This window comes from Choristoneura fumiferana, chromosome 23 (genome assembly GCF_025370935.1).
Source record: "Choristoneura fumiferana chromosome 23, NRCan_CFum_1, whole genome shotgun sequence".
In the NCBI taxonomy this organism is placed as follows: domain Eukaryota; kingdom Metazoa; phylum Arthropoda; class Insecta; order Lepidoptera; family Tortricidae; genus Choristoneura; species Choristoneura fumiferana.
The window spans coordinates 3,097,522-3,118,864 of record NC_133494.1 but is presented as its reverse complement, the minus strand read 5'-3'; the positions used below and the strand labels follow the sequence as shown (position 1 = coordinate 3,118,864).

At 38.7% G+C, this 21,343-nt stretch overlaps 2 protein-coding genes across 2 annotated transcripts in view; one reads left to right on the top strand and one right to left on the bottom strand.

Moving 5' to 3' along the window:
• LOC141441076 (uncharacterized) overlaps positions 1-21,343 on the top strand; it is a 149,956-nt gene that overhangs the window by 76,810 nt on the left and 51,803 nt on the right. Inside the window, exon 2 of the mRNA XM_074105713.1 lies at positions 14,904-15,051. Coding sequence (XP_073961814.1) covers positions 14,911-15,051 — 141 coding nt within the window. The 5' untranslated portion in view covers positions 14,904-14,910. The remainder of the gene's footprint in view (positions 1-14,903; positions 15,052-21,343) is intronic.
• Positions 2,291-3,534, bottom strand: LOC141440986 (mitochondrial import receptor subunit TOM40 homolog). Its single transcript, XM_074105586.1, has one exon. The coding sequence runs from the start codon at positions 3,425-3,427 to the stop codon at positions 2,462-2,464; it is 966 nt and encodes a 321-aa protein (XP_073961687.1). The 5' UTR covers positions 3,428-3,534; the 3' UTR covers positions 2,291-2,461.

The window sequence follows — 21,343 nt, the reverse complement described above, 5'->3', positions numbered from 1 at the left end:
TTAATCACGGTCTGCATCCCGTAGCAAATACAGTGTAGTCCGTTTAGTACGACTCGCAATTAACAACCAACCGATTTTAGCGATCATGAAAGTACATCCGTTCGTTTAGTACGGCATCCGGTTAGTACGACGTAATATCACCGGTCCCTTAGCCGTCGTTATAACTGGATTCTACTGTATAAAATATCATGAAAAGGAAACGCTAAAACTTTTTTGACAAAATATTCGCATACAAAAATACGGGACAAAATTCGGAACAAAGTGTATTTGTTTTCTCTTTTTGGCTTCTAGATAACGAGACACTGACGAATAGTTTTAAAACAGCTTGTAGCTTTATTATAAGACTGAAATCGAAACATAAAAGAAAAAAAGAATAAAGATAATAAAGATTTGAATTTGAATTTGAAAACAATTTTTAGTAAATTTTTATACATTTTTTCTTTGACTGGAAATAACCTAACCATAAAAATTTCATTTTTAATACAAGATTTTTTGCTGACTGTATTTTTTATTGGCTGTACTTGCATTGTCATCCAAACTACATTTGCATATTAACTGTTGAAGAGTATCCGTCCTGCGGAGACGATCCTGGCCACCTACAACACCAGAAGAGTCACAAGTGCGTTGCCGGCCTTTAAGGAAGGGGATTACAGACAGACAGACAGACAGACAACAGGACAGGTGAAACTAAATAAAAGCTTGTAAAAATATGCGGTGGTGCATATCCTTCGCTATCTCGCAATTTCACCATATCAACGGATGGCCTGGCCAAAGCCGCGGCTCACCTTGCTACTGGCCGCTTCCAGCTGAAGCCTAGAGGTCTATGGGGGGGGGGGAAGTCTATGTCCAACAGTGAACACCTTACGGCTTAAATGTTATGATGAGTATGCAAACAACGTAGTCTCAATTTTGAAGCTTTACCTACTCATAATTTGCAATATTCTAAGGGGCTGTTTCACTATCCATTGATTAGTGTTATCTGACGGTTAAATGTGATGCCATCTCTATTTGTTTTATTTGAATAGACGGAGACAGCATCACATTTAACCGTCAGTTAACACTAATCAATGGATGGTGAAACAGCCCCTAAATCCAATTACCTCATCATAGTCGTGACACGGGCACCAAACGAAGTGTACTCTGCCTACATTTTCACGTCACAAAATTTTCTTTTCTTTCGCTTGAAAGCCAGCAGGGCTACTACGAAACTTGAAGTTACGAACCGTACCGTCCCTCTCGCTCTCGTATTAAATAGTATAAGTTTCAGAGGGACCGCACGACACGAAATTCGAACTTCGAGTTTCGTAGTAGCCCTGCAGTTGTTAGCAGTTCGTAAAGATGGCGTCTTTGAAGTGAGCCTTAATAATAAAGGTCAATGTCTTAGGTAAAAATTTGAGCTGTAGATTAATTATGCTTTGATAAAAGGGTAGGTTGGCTTTTGATGTTAAATGTATACCTATATATGAGTAATAATGCTCCCGCATACACGGTCTTAAGTTGGTGACGAATACGAAAATTCAATTTTGTAGAAATAATTGCTGCGTGTGAAAAAGCCGTGGTGGCCTAGTGGTTTGACCTATCGCCTCTCAAGCAGAGGGTCGTGGGTTCGAACCCCGGCTCGCACCTCTGAGTTTTTCGAAATTCATGTGCGGAATTACATTTGAAATTTACCACGAGCTTTGCGGTGAAGGAAAACATCGTGAGGAAACCTGCACAAACCTGCGAAGCGATTCAATGGTGCGTGCAAAGTTCCCACTCCGCAGTGGACCCGCGTGGGAACTATGGCCCAAGCCCTCTTGTTCTGAGTGGAGGCCTGTGCCCAGCAGTGGGACGTATATAGGCTGGGATGATGATGAATTGCTGCGGAATTTAAACAAACACTATATGAACGGAGCTATCAAACATGAACCAGAGGCCGTATTGCCTACGTCTCTGACACTTGCGATAGCACTCTAATAACACTTTTTGTATGCGAAATATGGCATTTGATTTTGATTGCGACCGCGAGCGACAGAAACGTTAAGCAATACGGCCTCTGATTTAATCATAAATCAATCATGGGCATAAAATGCTGCAAGTCGATACTGATTATATATACATAGAAGATTATGTAATATTAAAGAGTACATAATAATGTGTAATACTTAATACAAATGTAAAAAATAGTTTAGGTGACTTTTGTTAACGATTAGGTAATTAAAAATTCTAATATAAATAAAACATGGATAAAAACTAGATAAGTATGTGAAATCTGTTGTAAAGGGAACTAAAATCTAAATAAACAAGTAAGTTGTGTTGTTTAGTATATTTTATTCACACTTCTAAATGTCAGAGCTCACACAATATAAATCATTAGTTAAATTATGTATACTTATATACAAACAAATAATGCTACAAAAATGTTGAGCGAAACAGCACACTGGGTCGACGGATAATTTATTTCCATGGCGATGAAACATAGTCAAAAGTCAAGGTTAAACCCAAAGCCGAATCTCACTCTTCGCTGTCGGTCTATGAGGGTACTGGCTACCAGGCGGACTACCCGAATCTCGTTCTGTGGCTCGTGAAACAGCACGTCCTTCTGTAGGGTGAAACCTCCGCAGCGCTGTGAATCGACGAATATTTTCACATCACACCCGTTCATGTATGTTTTATGAAGCGCAATGCCGACCGTCGTTGGCGCCTTGGAGCTCTCGTTTATGATTGATGCTATCCGTAAATTCGATGACAACTGCTTGAAGAGACATACTTGGAAGCCGACGCGGCTGAGTGTGGAAGACAGCGTGAACGTGGGCTTTTCGTACCTCGCGCTCACTGACACCTCCGGACTCGGAGGATACGCCAGCGGCCGCATGCCCAACTCGGTACCGATGAATACCTCCGGCAGTAACTTGTAAACAAAATGCGATATCACCCGTACAGTGCTCGGGTCCACGTCTCGCATCGTGCAGGTTAGCGATCCGACCGAATTCTCATTGCTCTTTTCGAGAACGATCTCATTTTCTGACGAAATCAAGTCTCGTATCTTCGAGACCAGTCGCATCTCGTAGCCGCCATCGATAACTTCGTGGTAGGTTGCCGTCGCCGAGCCCTTCCATTCTAGCACCAGCCCGTCGTGAGACGCTTTCGGCTCCGTCTCCTTTGCGATCAGATCGGTAAAGCATCTGTATGATTCCTTTGGTCTTCCGAAGTTGTATTGCTGCACCAGCTTCACTTTGTCCAGTATCTCCCGCAGCACGACCAGCTTCGTACCGATAAAACACAGTGGAAAGACACTTTTGGCTTCTATGTGGACGTCAACCAGTCTCGTCAGTTTCGGTTTTTCTGGCTCGATCACAATGAAATCCTTTTTTTTGGGCAGCAGCTTGTGTAAACTGGCGACGAAGCTGCTGACTTCATTCTTGAACGTTTGTTCATTGAGGTCCATTTTATTTTGTTGATTTTTGATGTTTTATGTGACGGGTGGCAGGTTAAACGTCATTGACCTGTCTGCTGATATTTTTAAATGGTGTGGCGTCGCGTTGCGCGCGGCCAGTCTCAAACTGCAAGGAGTATTAATAACTCTAAATGCTATTGATATCGTAGAAAGTGTCGCGGAGGTTTATTTCTGTGCGTTGTAACGCGTTGGTTGCACTATTCATTGTATTTATTTTTGCGAGTTGTGTGTGAAAGAGTATAAAATAAAAGTGTAAATCGTAGTATGTTAGAGGACGGGCACTTCATAACCGCAACCCAATGTTATTTAAATTTGTTTGCGTCTCGGTGTCTGCAGCGTAATGTAGCGTCCACCTGCGCCCTCCCAAGGGACCAACCCTTTTTTCAAATTGCAATTTATGTTTATCGAGGCCCGAGGAAAAACAAAGCATTACAAGGCACAATTCAATCTCTTAGCTGATCCTGTTTGCTTGGGATAGAATCGAAATTTACAGTTCACTGAAAAATATAATTTGAATGAAGTCTTTTTTGGATTTTTATTCAAATGAGCCCGCTAAGCCGGGCGCGGCTGAATTATTTTAAAGGAAATGTTAAGCTGAAATTCCGCGATTAGAAAATATATTTGGAATTCTTGCTTAACACTTTTTCATTTCTCCATTTTTAAGAAATAACGATCTGGCTGTTATTTTTAACGTAGGTATAATAATATCATGGACCTTTCTAACAATAAGCTTTCTTAAGACGTTTTAAGTAAATAATTAAATATAATTATGATCTGAGTTAGGGTGTTGGCTTTAATTTGTAATAGGTTGAAATACTTTGAAAACAGTAGGTACTTAGTGAGAATGCATTATTAATCTACAGATTAGTATTACGCAGTAACATTTCAACACTAGGGACGTAAGGAACTTTAAACTAGTGATGTGAATCTTTTTGCACCATTGTGTCCATTATATTGACAAAAGTGTAAGCCGTGTATTTGGAGTGTAGAAATTAGTGGAAAATAATCACATATGGGGGAAAATTACCAAAAGTCCAGCTTTAAATACCTATAACAGTTACAAAAATCTACAGAATGGCTTCTAAAGTAGCAAGTGCGTCTGTAATCATTCAGTAAATTTATCATACTTACTGTGAGAAAACGCGGAGCGTGATCGAATTTTCGTAATCTGTCAAAAATATTATGGAGTAATTTTACTGTGTTTATTGTTATAAAGCTTCAGTTAAAATTTACCAATTTGTTACTGTCGCACAGAATATTTAATTTAGCACCTTTCGACGGGCATTTTTGTATACACAGAGATTGTTCTCCATAAACGTGTGTTCATGATGGTGTGTTCCCACTAGTCCATTGACAGTAACTACTATTATAGAACCCTATTATAGTACTGTCAATGGAACTAGTGGGAACACACCTTCATGATAGGGTTAGAGTGGGACCGATATGCCCGATATTGAACAATAAAAGAAAGAAAGAAAGAAAAATTTATTCACTATTCGCAAAAACTTACAGCACATGGAGTATACAGGTTGAAATAAAAATTATAAGCAAAAATAAAAAAGCAAGTCTGTGAAATCGCGAAACGGTACCAGCTCAGCATAGCAATGTGTGTGTGTGTGTGTAGTGTGAAGTTTTAACAAGATTTTTTGACAAAATCATTCATTGCATTGCAACAACTACTATACTTGCAACTTAGTTAGTGTTTTTTTGTCGAGACAGTTTAATTCAAAAAGAAACAGTACGCAAAATTAAAACAATTCAATTATTTTGACTTTTATGTACTTAGGCTTTATGGTGTTCAATAAAATTCGCAGCTAAAAATGCCCGTCAGTTTGAACCAATAAAATTCAATAATTAATTTCCGATTAACGACAAAGCAATTCAAGTGAAAACAAACGGTTTATAGAGTTTATAGGTAATAAACAGTAGAGGGTTAGCAAATGTAAAGAGTACTCGTGCCGAGTCGTAAAGAGCACATTGTTTCATTCGCTCGCATCTGACATAACTATAGTTGGTAATACTGAGCTTACCGCCCTAGGGAGTAAAGTTGATATTTACGGGGAACAGAGGGTTTATGTACGATTTTGCGAAGGTTACTCGTAAAGAGGCAGTTCACTGGAATTTTATTGCCTTCACTGCTGAATGGCTATCGGATTCGGCTGAGCTGTTATGTATCCTTGATCGGGTCTCAAGTAAGAGTTTGTTTCTAAAATTGTAAGTATTCCATTTACTTTAAAGGTCTATTTTGTGATGTTGTCAACTTTTTATTAAATTAATAGGTTTTGAAATAATTAGTCGATTCATTAATAGAGACGATCAAAATTTATTAAAATTAAAATAAAAACTGTCACTGGCCGAAAAGCCTGACAGCGTTTCCTCGTTCAATAATAGCCTACTTTATTATATTTACTATGCATTTTTTAAATATTTCCTTAACTTTTTTGAAGTAGAGTTAAAACCTTTTTTAACAGCGTTAAGTAATTATAAAAAACATATTTTTTGCTACTACTTTTCTTGGTAGATACCTCGTAATATTACATTGTGTCTTAAGGGCGGTAAATAAGGAATAACGAACGAGAGTCTATTAGAAGCCCGAAGTCGAAGACTGAGGACTTTAATGAGTCGATGTTCGTAATTCTAGTACCGCCTGTGCGACATACAATGTTTTTCATCACATTTGCGAGTATTTTTTTTTATTTCTAAAAGAAAAAATACAATTGGTCCAAATATTGGGATACCTTGGGCTGCGCTCTTGGCAGTGCTGCCCTCCCCCTCCCGCAGCATGCGCCGCAGCGTGCGTGTGCATGTGGTCCTGCAGCAGCGCGCGCAGCACCATCAGTACGGGAACTGACTCATTTACCGACCTTGGGCTTCATGACAAGAAAATTTGTACATTGGCACTGTTTACGAGCAAGTGTGATGAAAACACTATTAAAACTACACTACCTATGCCAGGTTAAAACAAATCACTTTGTCCCGGGAAAGTACAAAGTTCTTGCTATAACCAAAACGAGGTTACGGACAACAGCTCCGTAATAGTAAATTTATGAGCATGGAGTGCCATGCCAACCATTGATAAATACTCGTTTACAACCCGTGTTAAGTCATCAAAACGTGTTCAAGTCCGAACTGAGCAGTCGACGTAGATAGGGCACGATTCGGACCCATTATTCCACTCGCACATTCAAGGGCGGACTCCTTAAACGGACTGCCACAAAAGAGTATGGAATGAGATCTTATAGCCGCCAGACATTGCTATTTTTCTCAAGGATAAAACCTGGGCTATTATGTAGTAGTATTATGTGTCTGTACCGTTGTCCAGCAGTGGTGTAGCGGTACACGCGGCACGGAATGCTGAGGACCTGGGTTCGAATCCCAGTGCTGGTCTTATTTTTCTGGTTTTTCTGTGCATCTATATTTCAGTTTGTATTTTCAATTAAGGTTTGACCGTAAAAGTAAAAATTTGGAATTGAAATAAAAAATACAAAAAGATTCCAAAAAAACAATCCTATTACGTAGTGCTAATATACACTTTCAACACCAATATATCAGCTATAAGCTGGAAGTAAGGGGTGGGTTGGGTAGAGAGTAAAAGTGTTTTTTCGGATTCATTAAAATGGTTTTAGTTTAAAGGTTTGATATTTAATAGTAGATTACTGCAGAGGCCATGAAGTAAGGGATTGATGGACGAGTTTGGGTAGACGGCCGAGTCGTAGACGAGGCCGGATAAAAGGAGTCCAGCAATCCCTGTTCTGGCCGAGGTTTGTATAGTGCTTTTCTCAAACAATGTGAGGAAATATTTCATCCATCCATCCATCCATCCATCCATCCATCCATCGCATCGCATCGCATCGCATCGCATCGCATCGCATCGCATCGCATCGCATCGCATCGCTTCGCTTCGCATAGCTTCGCATAGCTTCGCATAGCTTCGCATAGCTTCGCATAGCTTCGCATAGCTTCGCATAGCTTCGCATAGCTTCGCATAGCTTCGCATAGCATCGCTTCGCATCGCTTCGCATCGCTTCGCATCGCTTCGCATAGCTTCGCATCGCTTCGCATCGCTTCGCATCGCTTCGCATCGCTTCGCATCGCTTCGCATCGCTTCGCATCGCTTCGCATCGCTTCGCATCGCTTCGCATCGCTTCGCATCGCTTCGCATCGCTTCGCATCGCTTCGCATCGCTTCGCATCGCATCGCATCGCATCGCTTCGCATCGCTTCGCATCGCTTCGCATCGCTTCGCATCGCTTCGCATCGCTTCGCATCGCTTCGCATCGCTTCGCATCGCTTCGCATCGCTTCGCATCGCTTCGCATCGCATCGCATCGCTTCGCATCGCTTCGCATCGCTTCGCATCGCTTCGCATCGCTTCGCATAGCTTCGCATCGCATCGCATCGCATCGCATCGCTTCGCTTGGCATAGCTTCGCATCGCTTCGCATCGCTTCGCATCGCTTCGCATCGCTTCGCATCGCTTCGCATCGCTTCGCATCGCTTCGCATCGCTTCGCATCGCTTCGCATCGCTTCGCATCGCTTCGCATCGCTTCGCATCGCTTCGCATCGCTTCGCATCGCTTCGCATCGCTTCGCATCGCATCGCAGTATCGCAAATGCTTACAGAGTAGTGGTGGTTGGCTGTTCGTAATTTTTCCTTTGTCAGTTTAATGTTAGTAAGCAAATTTAAAAAGTTAGAGCAGCGGACAATAATGGATTTTCATACATACTTCATGGCCTAGGCCAAGAAGTTATGTAGGGAGGTGGTAGGGAGCCATAAATGAGAAACTTCATGTCTCCATTTCGTGACATTAACGCATACATTTCCGAGCATGTTTGAGAAATAGTTATTTATTCAGAAACAAAATAAATTGTATTTGAAAAACAGGACAATAAATTTTATTTTGTATGTCGTAGAATATGATAAGAAAACAATATTCGGACTACCATACTCTTTCTGCCGGCCATGACATCCTCTAGATTACGCTTTAAAGCTCCCAAAAAGTCACAAAAGTTTACTAACATCATCATCATCATCATCATCAGCCCACAGCAGTCCACCGCTGGACATAGGCCTCTTCCATGGCGTCCTACAACGCTGTCTTCAGCACCTCGCATCCATATCCGCCGCCAGCGATCCTCTTAAGGTCGTCCGTCCACCGTGCCTCCCTCAGGACGCCCTACACTACGTTTACTAAAATCGTGATGCTTTATTTGTAACTTTCGAAACTATTCCTAACCACCAACAACGCTACTTGTGACTGTAATAGCTGTGATAAAGATTAAGATAGGTACTTGTTCGCCGCCGACGGTCGCATCGACTAGCCGAGCTGCGGGAGCGTTGGGCGCGCAGTTCACGGTTGGTTCCCGTTCGAGATAACTTTGACAACGAACCAGGGATTGGTTCGAAACATGTCGTGCAAGCCTTAGCTATTAGTACTGAGTGTCCCGTGTATTTTATTTTAATAATTATATCGGTCTCATGGTCCTTTTAGTTCTAAGGTTCAGGTCCTTGCGTGTTCCACTGTCACCTCTTCATTTAACGCCGCCATATCCCCGTTAATTTAACTTAAACAATAAACCCGCAGCTGATGCTTGTATTAATCCTACAAGCATCACGTTTAATTCCCAGATTTATAGCCCCTAAATCTTGTTTAGTCAAAACTGGGTTAAACCGGTGTTTGACGGTTTAATTAAATTAATTATAATTATTCGTAAACCTTGTACAATGGCCACCTGCCGCGTTTAAATGAAAATTTGTGTATTTATTTAAAAAGTCGTGGTAGTGTAGTGGTTTGGTTTGTGGCCTATCACAGAGGGTCGTAGTTTCAAATCCGAACCAGGACCTCGGAAAAAACATTACCGATATTAAGAGCCTTTGTGTGCGTGTGTGTGTGTGTGTGTTTGGGTACAGTTGATTGTTGATTTCATAACTTTATGTAGGTAGGTAGTTGGCCAGCTTAAGAGATGAGGATTAAAATCAAGTTCGTTCGTTGATAGTTGCGGCACGCGCGTGACTCGTCTATTTAGATAGCTCCGTCCGGACTATTTTCTTTTTCTTGTCTCTATCTCTTTTGATGCATTATCATGATAACAGAACAGAATCGGAAGGGCATAGACCTACCGATTCTTTTCTGTTCTACTTAGAATAGAACAAAATAATTGAAACTAGAAGGCTAGAATGCAATACAAAATGTACCTATCTACCACTCGTCACGTTGCCCAAATGCCCGGTCAGCAAAAAATCTACAACACCGCCGTCGATCGGAACGTTCTGGCCGGCTGACGTGGGTATGATAATGAAACCAGATTCTTTTCTGTTCTTACATCATCATCATCATCATGGCGGCCTTTTGGTTATCCAATCTTGGATGTAGGCCTCTTCCCTCTTCTTCCACTCTTGGCGATCTTGTGCCCGTCTCATCCAGTCCCTTCTTACAGAACATAAAAAAACAAAAGAATTGGTAGGGCTTAAAAACAGCGCACCGCAAACTCTGAATGCCGGGTTTCAGAAGCTAAAACATTATAACGAATTTAAGAGGAAATGTATCACGCCATTCACGCCAAGTTCAGAAAATAGTTTGTTTGCTTATACTCTTTATTTTGCAAAAAGGTTACAAAGAAAGTGCTATATACAAAGCCGGACTTATCCCTATTAATAGTGTTAATATAGTCAAACAAAACCAAATATTGAATACTTATTTGCTGCATGTGCGGGCCTTTCATATCATACACTTGGCCGATTTTCCTTTTATTCCTTTTTACGAGCGCCGGTTGAATTTATCGTCGCTATGAATTTGTTTTTAGAAAACCTGCAGTTTTTTTCTGGATTGCTGCCATTTTGAATGACTTTATGAGTAGAAGTTGAATAGTTCGTGAACGACTCGATGTGTGTTGTTAGAGAAGAAAAGCGTATTTATAAAAAAATACCCGTATTTTCCCTCTCGAGAGTGATGAATACAGCCGATTACTCCTCTGCAAACAACTCTACGAAAACCTCGAGAATAAATAAACGGCAAAAACTCAACAAGGTTAACTTTGTTCAAAACATACATTACAATGTTATTTAACGACTGAAATACATCACACGTTTTTTTAACACAACTGCATTTTTAAAACAAAGATACGGTATTTGAACCAGACCGAGTACTGTAACGTTTGGCAACCTGTTTCATTTCGCGACTTTTCATTTCGCAAACTCTAAAACTGTTAATATTGGATTTATTTTAGGACCATCGTGTAGAACTCTTTAGGTTAGTTTAGGTCAGTTTTATAAAAATTCTGAAATATTCACTGTTTCAGAAATATTAAACGGTGGGAAAATGAATAGTTGCGAAATGAAACTTCAAACGATATTCGCCGAAACATTAGTAAACTAAACAAGACATTCGTGTCCATGATATCATTACGCTTTAGGGGGGGGGGTGAACACCGACCCCTTAAGGGCAGCACTGAAGAGCAGAGTTGAAGCCAAGACACCACGTGGTCGATCACCAACCCGATGGACAATTACCATAAAATCTGTCACTAAGATCTCTATAGCAAAATGCTCTCGCCAAGCGACCAATAGAGACCGGAGGAGAAGAATTGCGAAGACAGCGACTACAGTGAGGGGCGACCATGACCAAGACCTCTTTATAAGTAGTACCCTTAAAATAGATATCTATGTTTTTTTCCGCCAAATTTCAAATGTAGCTGCAGGTGTTACCATTATTATATTGTGTTTTACGAACATTAATATTTCGCTGAAACAATATCTGTCAGTGACTAAATTCTGATTTAACCATAAACAGGCCATTAAAATTCACGTCACGTCATGTGAATAGCAGTTTACAGCGATCTAAAAACAAATACGCCGGGAACCGCCATTGCCATCGTCCCTGGTTGTTGCAGAGCTACAGCCAGGGTTACCTCATTCAGGTGGAAATTTACTGGAAATCGAAGAAAAGAAGAGAATATTTGATGACACAATAGTCGCCATGAACGCAACAATCAACCTCAAATTGCTTACGATAGCCATGGGTTTTCCGGAACATTATTTTTCAGCCATATTTTGTAATTCACAACAGGACGAAGATATCTTCTATATGTCGTGATTAGCGATAATTAAAACGATTATAGTCTTTCATTTGATTATTGTGGTAGAAAAGTTTATAGCGGAGGCGAACGGCCGTGACGTCACTGCCGGTGACAGATCACGTGGACAGAGTCGTTGAGTGGGGACTCGGGCGGGCAGTGGGCATTCTTGCCTAGACTGTTGCGCTGACAGCACCTACCTAACGAATCTGTCAGTTCGTCGACCAACCGTTATAATTTAAATTCAGATTATAATCTAATTGTAATTGTAATACTTACGTTTGTGTTGTAATAAACCATCCATATCCAAAGTTACCATCCTGAGTATTTCTCGAGTACCTACGCCATGGACCCCATACCACTAAATCCTGATGACGACGAAGTTGTCGTTAACTTATCGCAGTCGCCGTCATATATATATTATCTTGAATAAAGTGTAGTAAAACAATGCGTACTAAATACTGAAATGACGACTGACTTTTGATATAACAAGCCGATAGGCCGTGACAGTCTATCTTTTCGTCTTCAGTGTGTACGCTGTGTAACAGTTTTTTTTTATTGGACTTGATGGAAAACGAGCAAGTGGGTCTCCTGATGGTAAGAGATCACCACCGCCCATAAACATCTCCAACACCAGGGGTATTGCAGATGCGTTGCCAACCTAGAGGCCTAAGATGGGATACCTCAAGTAGCAAGCATGTTATTAGTAGAAATAAAGATAAACTTATTTCTATTATTGGAGTGCGGATTGTTCAACACAATTGGTTACCCTAGAGCTGCAACAATTAATTTTCACGCGAACCGATGAAATAACACAATGGCGACGTTAACAGGCGATCTAGATATGGGGTTGCTAAATAAAGAGTTGGATTACATTGAACATGCGAAAGTAACTGCAATTTTAGTTAGCTAAATAGTTCAATTTCTCAAAAACAGCTAAACCGATTTTGATGAAACATGTCTCTAAGAACCATCGCTAGAAAACCTGCTTTAAAATAATAAAACCTGCATTCAAATCGGTCCACCCGTTTAAGAGCTACGGTGACACAGACAGACAGACACACATAGCGGTCAAACTTATAACACCCCTCTTTTTGCGTCGGGTTTTTTGGGAATTCTCCTTTAAATTAAGTGAAAATCTAGCATTATAATTTAACTGGATCTAATGATTTACGCGTGCAGAGCCACGGGTAAAATCTAGTATACTGACACAGTCTTCAAATCCTCTTGATCGCAACAAATCTTGAAATATGGAAAGCACTCTGTGTCCTTCATCTTCCGGTATTAAACACGGTAACCGTCCCGGTTTCCGGTCAGAGCGCTTTAATTCCCGTTCCGTACCATAAAACAACGGTTACCCGACGTGGAGCCCCGTTAGGTCCTTGAAGAATCACTTAGGGTTCCTTGGAAGGTGAAGCTTTCCACCTATCATACGGGTAACACCCATATCCTATTACACACACTACACGCACTACAACAGCAGCCAGATGCTGCTTGGCGGTGTTGTCCGAAAAACGAAAAACATAACCCACTTTCGGGCAGCCGGGTAAAAATTGGTAACTGTTGTGATTTTTTTAATTTCTATATAAATTGAGTAATTGTATATAAATTGAGAACAAAAATTCTAATTTCAATTTAATAATGATTTTTCTCTTGTAAAGTTTTATCTGATATTTTGTTCTTTTAATCTCACTCTTATTTTAAATTATTTTTGTACGCCAATTGGCAAAACTTGGTGAGACTATACTATTTTCTTTTAGCACTGTATACAGTTATACCTATGTTTAACAAATAAAAGACTTTGAAAAATCTACATCATAAACCACAAATGTATATGTAATAAGTATATAGATTTTTTTGTACTGAGTTGATTTATGGTGTGCAATAAAGAATATTTGTATTGTATTGTATTTGTATCATATTGGAATTTCTTCCTATTTAAAAAAAAACTCGTCAAGGCTCACTAATGGTTTTCTCTGTTCTTTTTGTTTTGTTTATTATTTAAAACATGAAACTATCGTGAAACTCACGCATATTAAAATGAAATTGCACCGGATTGTTCAAAAGTTGTTTATATTTCCTAAATTTATATTCTTTTCTCACATACGACTTTTTGTCTATTTTCATTGATATTTTATGTAAGTAGTGTATTGTATTTATAATAGGTATGACAGAAAAGTCAACTAGTGCATAGAAATAAGCAGTTTTCGCTCACCGCAGAGCCAACCTCAAATAATCTCATTGCAGTTATACTCCTTTATTTTTCCTCTCGGAGCCCTTTACTTGATTTTGAAACGAGCTTGACCGCCCTTTACCAATAAAGGGGCACGAGCCATTTAAGCCAAGCCTGCCCTACGGTGATAGAACAGGATTATGAAAAATCTACGGAAGTCATATCGCTGTGTTACAGGCATTTGCAGACCTTCAGTCGTTACCATTTAATGCTCATTATCTTGGTTAAGATGGAGAATTTAATACCTTAAGGGGCTGTTTCGCCATCCATTGATTAGTGTTAAGTGACGGTTAAATGCGATGCCGTCTCCGTCTATTCGAACAAAACAAATAATGACGGCATCACATTTAACCGTCACTTAACACTAATCAATGGATGGTGAAACAGCCCCTAAAAGTTCTAATGATGCCAATAGGCAACGCATAAAGCAACGCTTAGCTCAACTATAAGTTATTTTTGAATTCGAATCCCTTAGAAACTTAAGAAAGGGAATTGTAATGATATTTCTACATGTAAAAAATAATAATTTACTGATACAACAATATAATATTATAAATTAGGTTAAAATAGTTGGGTTATTTGTGACACGTCTCCACTCTGCTTAGCTAATTTAAAGCTACGGCGCTTTGAAAATTCATCACCCCAATGTTACTATGGCCTAACGCTTTCCTTTGTCACCCAGAAAGTCTTGTGATTGATAGTACCTACCTTTAAAATACTTTTTTCACTTTGTTCTTCATGCTCGTAAAGTTCGTGTTTATGCTGGATCTAGGCGACATAAAATTACTTTTTATGCTCTAGTGCATAAAGTAATATCTTCGTCTAAGACCAAGGTAATCGGATGTTAACAGCCACAAACAAAAAAGTTTCTACATACTTTTTTTAAATAATTTTTAATTTATATAAAACTAAAAAGTCCACCAAATCAATCAAAATAAATCAATAAAACTAAAAAAGTATAATTATACAATAATGCATGAAAAATAAAAGGTATATTAGAAAGTGAACAATTGTTTCCACTGTTGCTATTTCATTTCCTTGCAATGTAAGCGAAAAGCAGAGTGTAAAATCTCGACGTCTATCCACCCTCGCCGTACCGATGAACGTCTTGGGTAAAATGGCTCGTTTTATGCTCTTGTTGTACAATCTACTATTTGTTCCCAGAGTCACAATGTGGTCCGGCAAGAAACCGGAGCCTGGAGCCCCAGGAACGCCCACAGCCGAGGAGGAGATCAAAGTGGTACTGGTGGGAGACACGCAGTGCGGGAAGACCTCTCTGGTACAGAGGTTTGTCTCGGACACATTCATAGAGGTAAGAATTTGTGCCTTTTATTCATTACTCGTATACAAGTGTGCCGGGGGGAGGGGAGGGTGTATGGGAACTTGCATCCCTCTTCCATAAAGGAAGATCTATCTATCTCCTTCATGCCGTACTTGGTAACATAGTCAGATCAAGTGGGTGTCGTTGGCTTAGAAAGTAAACCTGCTTAATCCATTCCAAGAATAAAAATGTATTTAGCAGGTTTTCTCTCTCATCATCATCATCTCAGACTATATAACGTCCCACTGCTGGGCACGCTTCCTCTAATATTGGGAAGGCTTACTATCTAAGCCACCGAAATCAATTTTATACGAACAAAACTCCACGCCTTCATAAATGGCAACAATAACACAAACAGTTATATTCATTGCAAACTTTATATTAGCACAATAAAAGCTAAGAACACGGAACACCCGTTTACATACATCAGCTTATAAGCGCTTATTCTCAATTTCGCAACCCCATGTGCTTCGATGTTTTCTCAGCATGTTTACCGTTATCCAGACGATGTTTACCACACACGTCCTAGAACAACATCCTGTCTTTAATAGGACATCCAAGCAAATATTGTTTGAGCCTTGTCAATATCAATTTTTCGACTGGATTACTCATACAATCTCTCAAGGTAAGTCTGGAAAAATTCAGGCCTGTTGTTTGAGGCCAGGAGGGTTCTCAGATTTTGGCTTTAAAAGTAAAATACGCTTGTAATAAAAGTTAGAACTCATTTTAAATAAGCAATACCTATCAAAACACACGTTGTATAGGCACTGTTCAGGATGACCTGGTTAGTGGTCAAGTGTTTTTTCCTGGTCTGTGATGATGTCATGACGGAGTAACCAATTTCACAGATTTATAGGTACCTTGCCCACTTCAAAATGATAAGTTTTGTTTGTGTACCTACTATTTTTAATTTATTTAGTAAATATTTTAATTCGTGCGTAATTAGAAAGTAATTAGCATTATAATAAATTCATTGTAACTTGACTATAGGAGAAAATACGTTCTACCCAGATTTTTGCGGCATATTCTTCTTGGAATAGAAATATACATGTGATAAGATAGACTTAATTCTAAAGAAGTAAACTTTAGTGTAATATTGTATTACCAACCTTGCAAACTAGGTCGGATCGGAAGCCTTGACAAGTCCTTAAGAAATATTAACTTTAAGCTAGCTTCACACTGACCTGCTATAATTTAAAAAGTTTATGTCACATTATCACTCGCTTAGATTTAGGCAATGGTGTTCTTTCCGAAAAAAGATATGTAAAAGAGCTCTCCCTCTAACTTGAAACCACACATTCCTAAGAGAAATAATCTTGACAAATATACGGACAACAAATTACTCCTCCAAGAGAGTTCCCGTTTTCTTTTAAAGTACAGAACCCAAACACCCCTCAAAAGGTTAACTGTGCCCTGAAAAATATCGCTAACCTCAAACTAATAACGGTAATGAATGATACTCAGAATAAAAAATCGTTTTGCGTGTTCTTGCAAAAACTTGCTTTATAAGCCTAAAGGATCGCTCGGATACGGACCAATTTGGTAGATTGCATCCCTCATTTGTTACTGAGTATTTAAATTGTCGACAACAGATGGCGTTACTGTTTCATGTCAATGTTATTAAGTGTATTTTTATACAATTTGCTTGGTTTGGGACTAAATCAATTAGTGTCAATTGCTCTATGATATTTGTTTATAAGAAAAGAAGGGAGAGATTGCTCTGAAGTTATGCGGCCGTTTGTGGCTTTACCTTGGAAAATTTTCTCTATGTAACACTATTTTTCTGTAGGTACTGCTTACCGTATTATAAAGAGTCGTTGTATTGTATTGTCAAAACTTGACAGTAACATTTAACGGAACGTAATACCTACTCTACAAACCATCCCTATTTATTTTCCTTATGGCCAATTCTTTTGCGGACCATCAGCGCTCCGCAAAACACACATGGAGTGGCAGTAAAACCAGTGTCATATGTACTCGATCTTCCGCCCAATATCGCGGCAGTAGTCTCGCTTTGCTTCAAACTCCATCTTTCATGGTAATATGGATAATAAATTAAGGAATTTGCTCATAAAAGCTTCGCCCTTTTCACCTGGCCGTCGACCTTTGTACGTGGTCTCCATGTAAAACAGCTTATCCAGTGCCAAGTCGCTTTGAAGAAGCTGTTGGAAATAACATTTTTATCGTGCAATGAACTGGAGCCGTGTAATATAATAAATAAATATAAATAAATATCACGGGACAATTCACACCAATTGACCTAGTCCCAAAGTAAGCTTAGCAAAGCTAGTGTTATGGGTACTAAGCAACGGATAAATATAATTATATAGATAGATACATACTTAACTACATATTAAACACCCAAGACCCGAGAACAAACATTCGTATTTTTCATACAAATATCTGCCCCGACACGGGAATCGAACCCGGGACCTCAGGCTTCGTAGTCAGGTTCTCTAACCACTAGGCCATCTGGTCGTCTAATATGGCATCCTCTACGGCAAGTAACTGGCCACTTACATAAGAACAAAGTTAAAAATTATTGATTCTCTTTTGTTTTTCTTGTCGTTTGCTCTACTTTTTGACAAGTCGTAAGCCGTACTTATTTTTGAAATAAATTACCTACATTATATTTACTCGCGGTGATAATGATAACATACTATTTCGCCGAGTAACTTTTGATTATAAATACATAGAAAGGCTGGTACTAATGAAGGTATAGTCTTGACCTTTGTTATTAATTTTTCTCTTGGCAGTTTCTCTTAAAAGGCAATTATGTAAAGCTCTTCATTTATTGAATAACTTGTACTTTATATAGTAGAATCTACGCCCGTGATTCCCAGTGGAAGAGTTCGCTATTCCGTAATAAATTGATAAAAACACATTTAGATGAACGTCCATGTCAAATTTCAACTTCGTAATTCCAATATTATGAAAATAAAAGTCTCGCTCTTTAGCCGAATTTGAAATTTTACTTTTGTTCTTACCTAATTAACACTTATTTCAATAAAATAAATCTATATAGTGTGTTACCGGCAACCAGGCTTTTTTAAGGGAGGTTAAAGTAACATATTTCTGTAACTTAACCATGGCATTAATTTAATTACCTAATAAACTAAAATTCAGACTATGTTAAATTTCTAACAAAATTATCATTGCCAGCAATGTACAGCAAAGTAAATTTACAAGTAAGTGTAAATGACAGCCGACAGATACTTTGATTATTACTTGTCAAATTATTTTGCTGTATGTAATAAATAAGTATAAAATAAATATAAATAATGTGTGGGCTCCACAGACAACCAGCGTTGCTGTATATTACGTGTGGCAACACATGCTGAGTGGAGGCCTTTTTGGTGTCCTGTCGTGTCACCACGTAATTTAGTTTTTATTGTTAGTTTTAGTTCTATTTCGACGACCGGATGGCTAAGTGGTTAGAGCACCTGACTACGAAGCTTGAGGTCCTGGGTTCGAATCCCGGCCGGGCAGATATTTGTGTGAATAACACGAATGTTTGTTCTCGGGTCTTGGATGTTTAATATGTATTTAAGTATGTATTTATCTATATAAGTATGTTTATCCGTTGCCTAGTATCCATAGTACAAGCTTTGCTTAGTTTGGGACTAGGTCAATTGGTGTCAAGTGTCCCATGATATTTATTTATTTATTTATTACTTACTGTACGGTGGTGGTACTGATGGAACCAAATAAATCTTTCTTTCTTTCTGTCTTTCTTACATTGCTGGCAATTATAATTTTGTTAGAAACTTAACAAAGTCTGAATTTTAGTTAATTAATTAAATCATTGTCATGGTTGTCGGTGCTGCATTCTAAAACACACATTGCATGTTGAAGTGCGACTGGGCCGGCCACGTCAGCCGAATGCATACGTAGCGGTGGGCTAAAAATGGCACTGAATGGATGCCACAAGACATCAATAATAATAATTCTTTATTTCCATAAAAAGGCACAAGTATCTTAGACTAATATATGTAGTAACTAGACAAAATCGTAAATAAAGTGGGCCACAGCTGCCAAACTAGGTGTGAACCTGTATTTCAGCAGCGGAGCTCTTCCATGAGGTCAAATAAATGTGCTGAAATCTAGCAACAACATAATCCCACAACACTTGTCAAAAGGATTAGAATAGAGAGAACATCATATGTATAACTTAACAGAACTAAAAATAAGAAATAAGAAATAGCAACCCTTATCATTATGTATGTGTGTGTGTGTGTGTGTGTGTGTGTGTGTGTGTGTGTGTGTGTGTCGATGTACAAATTTTAGCTTATTAATTTTATTATATATATATGGACAATACAGGCTAGATAATAATATAATAATAATAAGGTTAAGTTACAGAAATACGCTACTTTAACCTCCCTTAAAAATAGACTGGCTGCCGATAACACACTGTATAAGGTTCACTCTTAAAGCATCTCAAAATACATACGTAACACGCAAAAATCTAAGGCACAACATTTTATCTTATTGATTCCATCTCCATATTCTTATATATCTCAATCCATCTTTCACCAAACCATAAAGATTCATAAAAAAACATCTTTAAATCGAGACGAAGCATCAAATAGACAGCAATTGATAAAAAAACATCCTAATGGCGAAAACATATTAGTCACCTCCCTTTCAACATATTTCCCCAACACTTTTCCAATGTATTTTCCTTATATTAAGCACCATCAACTTCCCGAGTTCCCGATAATAATCCTTTGTTCGGTGTCCAAGGCACGTTTGGCATGATCCAAAGTAAGTCAAGTGGGTAACCAAAAGTCAATGGATTGTGAAATAAGGTGTACCGATGCCATCGTGATATAAATATGTTCGCATTGTTTACGAGGTGGAAGTATTGCGGTATTGTGTGGTTAATTTTCTTTATGAAGCTACTTTCCTTGCGAATCATGAATTCTGTTGGAGAAATAGAGATATAGGGAATGAGAGAGTGTTGCTTGACTGAATTACGCGAATCCCTTGAAAACCTGTTATTAAACACTTGTCAAAACACACGCTCACGCACGTATGTATATGCTAACTTTTTAATTAACATGCGTAATAATTAAGAAGTTACTACGTGCATGAATATTTTTCTTGTTCTTGTATTGTAAGAGTCTAGTCGTAGTATAAGGCCCCCTGAATATAAATATTTACATATTATGTATGCGTTGCGTACGTGTGTGTATGTTTTATATTTGTTTGTTAAGCCTGGATACACAGGCTATTCTTACTCCCATTTTCCCACGCAATCGAGATTTGCGCATGTAGGTAAATCCGAAATAAAAAACGCCAAATATTGTATATTCTCTCTTGTTGTACGTAAAATATATAAAAATAACAGTTTGCATTGAGAAACCGATGTATCTATGTACAAAGGCGAACCTATCCCACAAGGTGATCTCTCCAGCTAACATAGTTAATAGACATTAAATTTTGCACAGCTTTTCTTCATGCATAAAAAGTGCAGATTTTATGTGTTTTTGGAAATTCCCGTACGAGTTTGGTCAAGTCTTAGAATTTCTTTTAACTGCCAATGTAGCTTTGTGCACTGTGTAGACAAAAAAAAATTGTTCTTAAATGCACTGCGATCCCAGTTGGTGTTTGTTAAGCTGGTCCTAAATTGAAAGAGCTTTGTATTCTGAAAGTTACTCTTAAGTAAGTCTGCTATATGTCTTTTTTACTTCTTCAGCTGGATGAAACTTTGTTGTTCTGAAGCCCAGTCAGACTAGCAGGAAATATTGTTAAGGATTACATTAAGTACATTGCAAGCGTGGCGTGGTACGCCCTTAGACTATAGGTGGCCTAGAGTGGCCGAGGATCGTGCTCATTGGCGTGCAATTGGAGAGGTCTATGTCCAGCAGTGGATTAAGATACGCCGATGATGATGATGATGATGATGCATTACATTGCGAGGCTGTATAACGAATGAGTTCGAAGAGGCCAATCCCACGCCGCAGTGTAAATCAATTTGCACGATTTTTCTTGCATGTCTGAACTGAGTTTTTCCCGCTGTCTCATAGAACTGATAATATGAGTCATCGTTTGTACTCCCTTCCTATGATCCTATAATCTTCCTATTATGTCTTATTTAAGTAAGTGTCCGCGAACCGCGACTAACTTTCACAGCATGTTGTGTAGTTTACGAGTAGGTAATGTAATAAATGGGTTTCATATAAATAAAGTTTTTTTTTTCTATTAAATAATTTATGAAATGCTTTTTTTAAATACACTCAGATCACAGACAATATTCTTTATGAACATAAATGTCAAA